General features: G+C 39.7%; 1 protein-coding gene across 17 annotated transcripts in view; it reads right to left on the bottom strand.

The window, feature by feature from the left end:
* PARD3 (par-3 family cell polarity regulator) overlaps positions 1-12,295 on the bottom strand; it is a 420,270-nt gene that overhangs the window by 196,979 nt on the left and 210,996 nt on the right. For all 17 annotated transcript variants that reach the window (XM_072154020.1, XM_072154026.1, XM_072154024.1 and 14 more), the window contains 2 exons: positions 4,034-4,222; positions 897-1,064 (listed from right to left, as the gene is read on the bottom strand). In XM_072154020.1, the coding sequence (XP_072010121.1) occupies positions 897-1,064; positions 4,034-4,222 (357 nt within the window). The remainder of the gene's footprint in view (positions 1-896; positions 1,065-4,033; positions 4,223-12,295) is intronic.

Raw genomic sequence — 12,295 nt, 5'->3', positions numbered from 1 at the left:
ATACAAACAGCCAGTTCAGGGTTCCAAATTCTCCCGACACGTTCCCATTTACTACTAGTAAGGAGGACTACATGCGGCCTAACAATTTCAAGCATAAAGGACATAAACACTTATAAATATAGTCACCAACCTTATGGAGACGCCTAAATCTTTTAAAAATTTGTGTTTTGTTTACGTCCCAATACTCTTAGATTGCAAGCAAAACCCCTCCCTTAAATATCAGAATTAAAAAATACAAAAAATTCTAAACTAAATAGAAATTCTATCATTATTACTATAAATAATAAAGACTATACATAAATTATTGTTTGTTTTTTTTTGTTTTTTTTATAGTTTCTACAATCTGGTTACTAAATTCTAGTTTCTAGTTAATTCTAATACTAGTTTCCTTGAACTCCCCCCCCCCCCCCCCAAATTGTCATTAAACAGACAAGGTGTCGTATGTGGATATATATATTTTTGTTTGCTAGTACTGTAGATTCAATTCGTACATCACTACCTACTTTAAAGTGGCAGAAAGGAAGCCTAAAAAGACCGGGATAATTATCTCCAATTAGAGCTGCATAGTTAATTAGGTTTAACCCCTTTCATGGAACTCCATTGATAACAATGTAAACAGCGCCACCTACAGTCAACAATCTGGAACTGAATGAAAATAAAAAAAAACAAAGCCAAAGGATTGCGGTTTCTTAATATAATACAGATTATACATATAAAGGCTCATAAAAAATGCTAAAATCAATGTGCTTAATGAGGCCTCTAATAAACAATGTGCGACTTTGCAGAAGCCATGACCTATAGATTTGGCTAAATTTGATACATTTCACTATGGCTCTCGCGCTCGAAACTCAGATTTTCAACTTTTCGTTTCCAGTAACCGTGAGTGTGAGCTTTACCTCGCTCCTCTTTATTCTCCTGGCTACGATGAGCTGAATCATTCCTCGCTTGTTCCCTTCCGTTGACATGGATTTGCGCAGAGTTTCCATGGCATCTTGATTTGTTTTTCCTAGCAGAGATTCGCCATTGACAGCGACAAGCTGGTCATTTACACGGAGCCGTCCATCCTGGCAGGTGGGAAAGAACAGGTGTCAAACATGTGTGCACCGCTAAATGTTACTGCAAACTGTACAAGTTTATCTTCAGCTTATGGTCCCTAGGGGCAATGTATCAAACAAAATCCTCAAGTCAAGGCAGCAACTTTTTGGGTTCATTTCAAATGAGTGATTCTTTACTTTTCACACCATTCCCTACATTTTGGAAATGTAGAAAAGACTAAAGTTTAATTACATTGCTCCAGAATATGGGCCCAGTGTCGCTGTGGTCTTTGGTTCCATGGAGCGGCTGGTTAAACCAGAGGTGAAAAGGATTCTCCCGAAGTTGAAAAAATTTAGTGACATCTGACCATGAGTAGTATTTCAACTAAGCTCCATTCCTTTATATACAGCTGAGATGCAATACCTGCACAAACCATAGTCAGGTGTGGCAGTGTTTTGGGAAGAAGGCAACCATGTTTTTCAACCTCGGGAAAACCTCTTTAAAGAATATTCCGTGGTCAATCAGTGGGCCACAGTGACGTAGAACAGGACATGATGTCACTGGGGTTCTAACTGGGTCGCAAATACAAAAGGACCAAAGACTACCGAAACGGTGGAACCGGGAGCTTTGTAAACCAATAATTAAAAAAGTCAAAGGGTCATCCCCTTGCAGCAAGTAATTTATATGGTTGTGCAAAAGTTATACAATTTTTCAATATACTTTCTCTATCAATTCCTCATGGTTTTCTACATCTCTGCTTGCTGTCAATCTATAGGAAGCTTCATTGTTTACTTCCTGTGGATAGAAACCGGTCCCTGGTCATGTGATGTCACACAGGTGCACAGCACGTCATATCCCAGGTCATGTGATGTCACACAGGTGCACGGCTCGTCATATCCCAGGTCATGTGATGTCACACAGGTGCACAGCTTGTTATATACCTGTTCATGTGATCTCACATACGTGCACGGCTCATCATATCCCTGGTCATGTGATGTCTGTCACACAGGTGCATGACTTGTCATATCCTTTGTCATGTGGTATTATGCAGCTGCATGACTTGTTATAACACACAGCTCTAATACCATGTCACATCACATGACCAGGGATATATAACGAGCGGTGCACCTGTGTGGCATCATGTGACCAGAGACTGGTGTTAATTCAGAGGAGGTTAACATAGAAGCTTCCAACAGAATAACAGCAAGCAGAGATCTAGAAAAATATGAGGATTTGATACAGAAAGTATATTGAGGAATTGAATATTTTTTCATTATACAAACAAAAGTGCACAACCCCTTTAAATGATGTGCAATGCTGGACTTACTGGGCACAATTTACCCATACGCAGACTAATCTTTAAATATATTCCTATAAAGAGTTTTAAACTATATTTAAAACTTCCTTCTAATATACAGAGCTTCAGTTTCCAAAGAAATTTGTAGCAATAAATAATGGTTAAGTACATCTGGTGGGTTTTACTGTAATAAAGATGCACAAATTGACTATTATAATCAATGTGCTTTTTCTATTTATTATCTCAGCCCCCTGGGCATTCTCCATATTCATGGAAAACCCCTTTAAATAAAGTCAACCATCAAAATCCATCATGATAAACCAGGGCCATTTACTCGTAGATCCAGGCACTGTGATTGTGGTAATCTTTTTATATTTGTAAACCTTCCTTCTAAAATCAACTTTTAAATTATGTTAACAAACCAGATGGGCTCTGTGGGGCATTACCAGAGCCGTGCCATGCCTAAGCTTCTGAGCACTTTCTCCCTCTCCCCATGTACATGCAGTGTAACAGCCTGTGAAGCTACAGCACAGAGGGGCTGTGACAAAATCCCCCCATAGCCCATCTGACTCATTACCATAATTGTACAGGTTAAATTTAGAAACCATGTATAACACATAAGAAGATTACCACAGTCACGGTGCCTGGATCTGTGAGTAATGTCCCTGGTTTAATATGCTTCATTTCATTTTTCCTTTTAAGTTTATATGTTTAGATTTCTGAATGTTAAAATATGTGAGGGACAGACTGCTTCAAAAAGGCCCAGAATATTAACAAAAAATGTAATATCTATGAAAATAAAAATGAGTGACAATCGAGAAGAAGATCAGAGAGAAGTGACAATACAATAGTGACTCAGTAACAGATTTCCCCCTGATCTCTCTAAACAATCTATAACACACACCTAAGGGACCTAGAAACCGAAACACAACTTTATTGGCTCAGATATTATTTTGTTCAATGTCGACCTGAAAATCAACAAATGAATAGTGCCAGTAGATAGAGTAGAGGTGTACAACTCCCAGAAGAGACACACAACTGGATATAATCTCAACATATAGATTGATTTTCATCCCTCTCAAAGGGAGAAAGAAGTAATTGGAAGCCCGGCGCTATCTCCATTATTGATCGGAATATATCACCGCTACTTTGCAGGATGTAACATTGGGATTATGCATTGGCAATTACGTCCTGGCAATTATCATTGGCAAACTATCAAAAGTGGAGATTACTGGGAAACAATCGCTGCGTGGATCTCTTCTGTCTCTTCTACAATGTTCATAAAAAGCAAATAAAGACAATCCTCAAAGAACTTAAACTTCCCGTACTTTATATACATTACAGATGGCCAAAAAGGGCAACTAATAAGTTTGAGAGATGCAGAATGAATCTGGATATCTGTGGGAAAAAATACTGTACTGTAGTCAACAACAGATGTGCCTAAATAATAGATCATAATACAAAATAAATAAAAAATATAGATGAATATAAAGATAAATATATAAAGATAATAAAAAAATAATAGTAAAAAAAAATTAGAACCCCCGGTCACAGTTCAGGGTAAATATCTATTATCTATTGTATGTGCACAAACACAACTTATTCCCTTTCCGCAGGATAGGATGGGTCAATAGAGACTAACCACTGCTTACGGAAACAGGGATCATCAAAAGTGCTCTATTTGGACCACTGGTAACTTACCTTAGAGGCAGCTCCACCATTGATGATTGATTTTACAAAAATACCCAGGTCAGCGTGATTCTCTTTAGACCGGTTCCCCTTGACGCTGACGCCGAGGCCAGCCGATCCGGAATCATTCAATGGAATCTCAAATGTTAGGAATTCCCTCGTTCCATCTGGTGTGAGAACAAGGTCGTCTTCTTCTGGTTTCTAGAAGAATAAGAGAGCAGCCGATGAAATAGTGACATTCTGAGGAGTCTTGTTCATATGATGAAGCAAAAAAAATGTTATTCATCAATTTGGTCAGAATTTGGCAATTAAAAGTCACACAAGAGAAAGTTCTACAAACTTAGTGGATTTGAAATCTTTCCATTTTACTATTTCTCCCTGTGGGATGAGCTTCTGGTTTGGTATTCTGAATACAGATAACCTTTTAAATACGGAAATTTGGGGCCAAAAAAAAAAATTGCATTGCCTTGGAGTTACCTAGGATTAAAAGAGGTTGCAGCAAGTTGGCAAGTAATGTATAAACAGGATATACGACTGCTAAGACCCTTATAAGCATAAGAATTAGACACCCAGAAGGTCCGATGTTCAGATTTGGTCGCTTGACCCAAACGTATTGCTGCTTAGCCTTCGAGCAGCTAATCCGGCACATTGACGCCCTTAATGACTGGCCATAGCCATGATTGATCATGGGACCATGGCTAGCTGTTATGGGCGTCAAATGTGCCGGATTACCTGTTTGGCTGTCAATACATCCGCGTTCGGAGGCCGAAATCGAATGGGAATGCCAGGTTTGATCATCTCTATTGCTAAGCACAGTGGTCCAACTACCTTTCCCTATCCAAGCCAGTGCTAGAGATAGTCAAGCACTGTGCTCAGCAATTTCCTTTGCTTTGAAGCAATTAAATAATTCCTTTATTTTTTTTTTTATAAAGCACACAGATTATGCAGCGCTGCACTGAGCTTGCCAAATAGGTCCCTGTCCCCAATGGGGCTCACAATCTAATCAACCTACCAGTATGTTTTGGGACGTGGGAGGAAACTGCAGGACCCGGAGGAAACCCACGTAGACACAGAGAGAACATATAAATTCTCTGCAGATGTTGACCCTGGGGCTTGAACCAGCGCTGCAAGGCTGTAGTGCTAACCACTGAGCCACCGTGCCGCCTTAATATTAAACAGAGTTTCCACTCAGTGAGAATATCATCCCCGTTCAGATGAAAATCAATTGCCTTGTTATCTCCTAGCCACACCTTTGTGAACATTTTCAGACCCAACTAGTATGACAAAGGGCTGTATCCTAACAAAAGAAGGTGTGGCTTCCCAGGGGAGGTGGTGATCGCTGTAAACCATACAAGTGTGCCAACAATCTTCTGCATAGACTAAGCTCCAGCGAGCAGGGACCTCACTTCTATTATTCCATACGAATGTTTCAATACTCTGTAATGTAATATTATATTTGTATCTGTCCCCTGTGATTTGTAATGCGCTATGGAATATGATGGCGCTATATACATAAAGATTATTATTATTCTAGCACAAACTACTAGGTGTAAAGTTAGATTACACGCACTCAAACTACGCCAGATTTTCACCCACCACTAAATCTTTCATACATTTGGTCAGTCACATCATGACTATACTTTTTTTGCCATAAAACATAAAAACGAGCATAGAAAAACACACATTTCTCCTGAAAACCCTGACAGATGTTGCTCCTACAAAATCGCTTGCATCTAATGGACACATAAATGATATTAAGTGGGCAGCGATAATGAAAGGTGTTCACACGTCGTCTCATCTTAGCCGAAGATACCGAAAACACGAGCCGAAACTTTGCAGTAATTGCTCAATTACTAAATCACACATTTCCGGGAATGGGGAATTCAGAAATAAAAATGTGAAATTCCCTATTTACCTTTCAGAAAAGGTGAGAATTTATTGAGGAAAAGTGAAGAAAACTGTAAACTTGTAGATGTCCCTATTGATTACAGAGACGTATATTCACAAGATCCTAGCAGTAACACAGCCTCAGGCTTACGGCCTGGTAACTTGGCAAAGAGGATATTAAACAGTTTTGACATTTTTAATGTAAACTAAAGGGAATTTTATATATTCATTCTGGAAGAGCTCTGCAGGATAATTTTCTTCTCAATTAGCTTCCAGTTTTCCTCTTATGTTTGACTTCAAATGTTTCTCACATGTTTTTCTTGGAATACATTACTCATAAGGCAGTGACTTATTCTAGGATTGTACTAGGTCAGCAACACACAGACTAATATTCTGCACATTTCTGTTGTGTCCTATCTGCAGGCAAGATGTTATAGAGCAGGAGGAGCCTAGTAGATTTTACATAGTGTCCTATCTGCAGGGAACATGTTATTGAGCAGGATGAGCTACTTACATTGTACATAATGGGGCAGATTTACTTACCTGGTCCGTTCGCAATCCAGCGGCGCGTTCTCTGCGGTGGATTCGGGTCCAGCCGGGATTCATCAAGGTAGTTCCTCCGCCGTCCACCAGGAGGTGCTGCTGCGCTGAAAAGCATCTGAACGCACTGGAGTTCACCGAGCCGGACCAAGTGAAGGTAAGCGCATCCCAAGCAACACATTTCTTTTTTTAAATGTTTTTTTCGAATCCGTCGGGTTTCCGCTCGGCCACGTCCCCAGATTTCAGTTGCGTGCATGCCGGCGCCGATGCGCCACAATCCGATCGCGTGCGCCAAAATCCCGGGGCAATACAGGGGAAATCGGCACAAATCGGAAATATTCAGGTAATACGTCGGGAAAACGCGAATTGGGCCCATAGTAAATGACCCCCAATGTCTTATCTGCAGGCAGCATGTTATAGAGCAGGAGGAGCCAAGTAGATTGTACATAGTGTCTTATCTGCAGGGAACATGTTATTGAGCAGGAGGAGCTGATTACATTGTACATAATATCTTATCTGCAGGCAGCATGTTATAGAGCAGGAGGAGCCGAGTAAATTGGCAACAATCACATGTTGTTTGTACAATCACTGGTCACCACTGTAGAATCAGCAAGTCACTGCTAAAAGATTGATTGGCTGCAGTCGTCACATTTGGTGTCCGTCATTGCTAGATACATGAAGAATTGCGGAGGTCCAGGATACATTAGCATAGGATCAACAACGATTTTGTAAAGAATAATCCCATTTTGTTGCATTCTAAAAGATTCCAAGCAGAAATCCATTTATTGATTTATAGATTGTATACTATTGCTCCACATATAGTAGGTGTGGCTTTATTCAGTTATCACAAGTCTATTGTATCTATGGATAAAAGTATCATGATCAGAGACATAAAACTAACAAATATAAAAGGTGTGAGAAGGTGACAGTCACAGAAAGTAGTAATCAATATGAACATCCCCATCCGTAACAAGCGACGTATCCTACTCCCAGTAGATCAAGGAGAAAATCCTCCCACCCCCGACCGCTTATCTCCGCGACTCCCTACTTACATATTCATTACCTATTCTAGCTATTAGGTCTTTCCCATGTTTCATTCAAAACATTTACTTGACACAAAGGTCATTGGAAATGACTTGGGCTGATTGAAGCTGCTCATGTATATAATTTCTAATAAAGAACTGATGAATGATAAAATATGTTGAATACTTTTTCTTTAATATCAGGTCTAATATGAAGGTGACGGGGCAGCAAGTTGCATTCGGTAAGCCGATGCATTTATATGCAAATGTAAGAGAAAATGGACGGCGGTGATTGATTAGTGAGGAGCGAAAATCTGCCACAAAATGTGACTGAGCCGCTTCAGAGCTAACCTCACACTATGATATGATATTTATGTATCTACTTACTTCAAAGGTGTGGGGGAGGTTACCTTTAATTTAAATTTCAAAAAACTTTTTGAAACCGAAAAAACGATACAATTTAAACCACATTAAAAAATATAGTGGGTCTTATTTACTAAGGGTCCACGTGGGCACTTTTGGACTTTCCGACGTATTTGGGGATTGCACGGCTTTGACAGGTATTTAGCAGGAGTCAAATCGGATTTTAGCACAGCTGCACCGGCTTTCATGCTACAGACATTAGGTGAGAGTTGGTTTATAATATAGGAATCACATTGATGGGAACAATGATACCAAGTAGTATGGAACGCATTGACTAGCTGGGGTGGGCAACTGCTGCGCAGAGAAGAGATGCGACAGATATTGCTTTGTCATGTTACATTACGAGAATTTAACATACCGAATTCATAAAAAATTTAACAAAAAATAAATGAATAGAAATGGAAAAAAATATTCCAACTACTTCGTAAAGATGGCATTTTATAGAGTACCTTATACAATAAGACAACAAGTCCAGGTGTCTTGGGGTTCACCATTCAGACCATAGGGTTAACCATTCCATATGTCTTATCATTTGCTAGCACCATATTTGGTAGTTAAAGGGAACCTGTCAGGAGTAATTGACCTAATAAAACTCTAGCAGTATATAGTCAGGTTAACACCTTCCAGTTGATGAAACTTTCATGAGTGCAGTGGCTTTATATAGAAAAATCAACTTTGATGCGAGATGTAAATTGGTTGTATAAAGTCAAGAAAGTGAAATGTTTAGCACTGAAGTCAAGTTCACTTCACTTCGCCCAGGTAAATCTCTAATCGGCTCTCCCAAAGGCTGGTAATTGATATCAACCACACAATAGAATTTACTCTGAGGCCTAGAGAGCTTGACTTCAGCACGAAGCTCTCCAAATCCATGACATTATAGAACAAATTTGCATCTCACTTTAAAGTTGATATTCTAGATGATTCCACAATAATGCAAAAAACATGATCTGGAAGGAGTTAATCTGCTTGAAAACATACTCATAGGGGGATTAATGGATTAGTTGCTGCTGACAGGTTCCCTTTAACGAAAACTAAATACATTAAATGCCGCCAAAGTGAAAATCCCGATGCAACGTGTCAATCGGCTGTGACCTCCAGAGGACTGATAGGATGACGATTATGAGGACGATGTTTGGCGAATTTTGTTTTCTAACCACACTGAATTTCGACTACTGCCAACGCTTAGTAGAGAAAATATTTTAATTACCTCCACATGCCAGCTAACTCTTATTGAACCCTATTTGCACGTATATTTAGAAATTCATTATTCCCATTATCTAAGCTATTACGACACATCTGGCGGGGATTGTTTTTATGTAATTTAGCGGCAGCTGTGAAATATAACTTGCCAAACATAATTGTATTTTTTAAGAACGTTTGGAAAGTTTAATTTGCCTCCCAGTCTAATAGCAAACGCTTGTTCAATAGGACTTAAGCTTTTAAAGGCAACAGCGACTCATAGAGGGAAGGTTACTTCGAGCTTCATTTAATCCACCCTAAAACTGGAGAACAGTCGAAAAGTTGGACTGGGCCACCATTAAGATGGCCAAACTTTCTGACTTGAGCTTATTGACCACAGGAAGTTTGTTCCAACAAATTCTCTCCAAGCACAAACTGGATTGACTGGACTGAACCTAGAATCACTGAACTGAAACAATGAGTTCAGTTCAGCAATTCGAGGTTTGGTCAGGTAAATCCAGAACACACAGAGAGTAATGGTTTTCAAATCGGTAAGTTTGGCCATCCTAAGGGTGACCCAATCCAACTCTTTCAAACATTCCCTAGTCAAAACTTGAAACACACGACCCCCAAATATCATCATTATGGGTGCACCGAAGAACTTCCATCATCTGTTCATAACTTTATTACTTTATCATACATTCAGTTGGGGTGACTACATGCGGTTTGAAAGTAGTCGGTTACCGTGGAGATACATGTCAGAAATCTTCAATTTTAGAAGATATCAGGGAAGAAACATTGACAGGTCTCAGTTGAATGCACCAGAAGCCTTTGTTCACTGGAGAGATGAGAGCACTGGAGAGATGCCATCAGAAATGTCTGGATGGGACTGATCCCACATTCACAGCATCAAGATGGATCCAAGTATTGAAGAAAAGTAGTGGAGGTGGTGGGGTGGGAGATATGAGAGTATGAGGAGTAGTAGTAGACTGAAGAAGGAATGGTCTAGGCTGCCCTATCAATTATGGTTTATGCAAGGTCTGCCATGGTTTATGGCAACCATACTGCACCCATGCACATTTACATGATATATGTGGTGCATGGCTACAGTATCCTAAGCATATCACATTAGTCTGAAGAATCCCATGTAGAGAGAAGCGGACCCAAACTCCCCACCAGAACCCCCAGCACATATCCACCTGGCAAATCAGAGCCATGCCTAGCTGCTAGGGGCATAAACCCACCTGATTGGATGCTCTGCAGCCGATCAAGCAATGTATTCGGGTTAGGTGGTGCTGTGAACAGAGGACGTTGAACCTAAACTTCAGGTATGCTCATCTCTAGTCCCAGCACTGATGAATGTTATTAAGGACAGACCAGAAACTAGCCAACTTTTGGCTAATAGGAACATTGCACTAGCTTATTCCTGCGTGATCTACATTCAGCACAATAATAATCCAACCTTCTAATTCATCATCAAGCTACAATACACCCAAACTTTGTGCCTCAAGTGTATCAGTAGACCGTAAAGAATGTGCTACCTCCAATTCTTTAGTCCAAAAAATATCTATTCCCACTATATAGAAGTCTATAGTCCACTCCACTTTTACCCTGCAATGAACTACTTTAATAAGCTAAAAAACCTTCCATGATAAACGTCAAGCATAATGTCTTACAAGCTTTACCGGCACTTCAAAGATAAGTCTGACTTCAATTTCAATGTGCGCTCGGAAAAAAAAAGAAGAGACGAAACTGATGGGTATTTTCAAAGAAATAAAATTTATAGCATGTGATTTTCATCCTTTAGGAATATCAAAGCTATGAGAAAAGGAATCAAATAACTACTTCCACATGTCTTATTATTTGGCTGGTCTTCGGCAAAGTCACTAGGTGTCTCCTTTAATATGTATCCCGCACACGTTCACCGTCTCGCTCTTCTAACCTGCTGTGGGGACGGAACAAAATCAACATCCTGTACAATAGCCACAAAGTGGATGCAACATCAAGCGGGAGCGCGGTATTTTTATAAGACCGTATTAGCTAATTAAAACGGCACAAGCCGAGTCTCCTGCGGCTTCGGGAACATTCTGCAGACAGACAATTGTTCATTTTGTTCCCCCCTGGAAGAAGCAGTTTCCCCTAAAGAGTTTTGGAGATCTAGTTACCGATGAGATATTATTTTATTTACTTTAGAAATTGAAAATAAATCAAATTACCATTTTTACCATAAAATAAGTGATCTCAAATGTCTTTTACAAACTTGGTCTATTCTATCCCCTTATCCCTCATGTATTACCATGTGTGAGGGGCGAGGGAGTCTTAACTTACAGAAAAAACATCTTCAGGGGATAGAGCCAAGAATGCACTCAACTATCCAAATATTTCTGCTTTTGGGGATGTTATTGATTTTAGAGAAGAGAAATGGTCTGACGTGCATGTAACACTGATAGGAAGTCCTATAGACATATAAACACACATAATATTATATACTATTAGAGTGTGTGTATATGTATCTATCTATATATATCTATATCTATCTATCTATCTATATATATATATACACACACACACACACACACACATATATATATTCTGGCTCACTAGATGCAACAAAGGGGAGGTCTATATATGCATATTTACATTTACTAGACAACTATACATACAACTTTTGTAGAACCTATAAGGTGTGTAAAGCACATCATACCATATCAGTATTGATATGCCAGTATTGATAACTCCCTACCCTTCAGTTCTAGTAAAAGTGAGTGTAGCTGCTCTGGCCTCAGTGCCCTTAGCTGATGTCACAAGCAGAAAGTGTCCTCTAGTGATGTGTCGTTCACAAACCTATGTGCCGGCTATTTTATATGAACGACGGGAGCAGGCTCCTCTTGGTGAGCAGATGGCTCACTTAACCCTGCACCCTAACCTGGCTCACCACGCCTCCTTTAACCCGATACAATCGGGTGAACAGTAGTGTGGAGCAAGGGAAAAGGCTGGACTGCAGCTCCCTATTATAGGTTTAATAAGGAGCCGTTCAACTCAGCTAAGAGCCAAAATTCCCATCACTAGTGTCCTCCAACTTCGGTAGCAGCTTCAGAGGATTTAATAGATAAGATGTTAAAATGATAAACAGAACGTATCTCATGTTTCTGTTAATTCCATGCAAACCTTTCCAGGTTCAATTGGATGTTGTACTACAATGTATCTAGAGCTTAATATGTAG

The sequence above is a fragment of the Engystomops pustulosus genome, chromosome 5, assembly GCF_040894005.1.
Source record: "Engystomops pustulosus chromosome 5, aEngPut4.maternal, whole genome shotgun sequence".
NCBI classification, from domain to species: domain Eukaryota; kingdom Metazoa; phylum Chordata; class Amphibia; order Anura; family Leptodactylidae; genus Engystomops; species Engystomops pustulosus.
The sequence above is the reverse complement of the archived record's forward strand: the minus strand, read 5'-3'. Positions and strand labels throughout refer to the sequence as shown.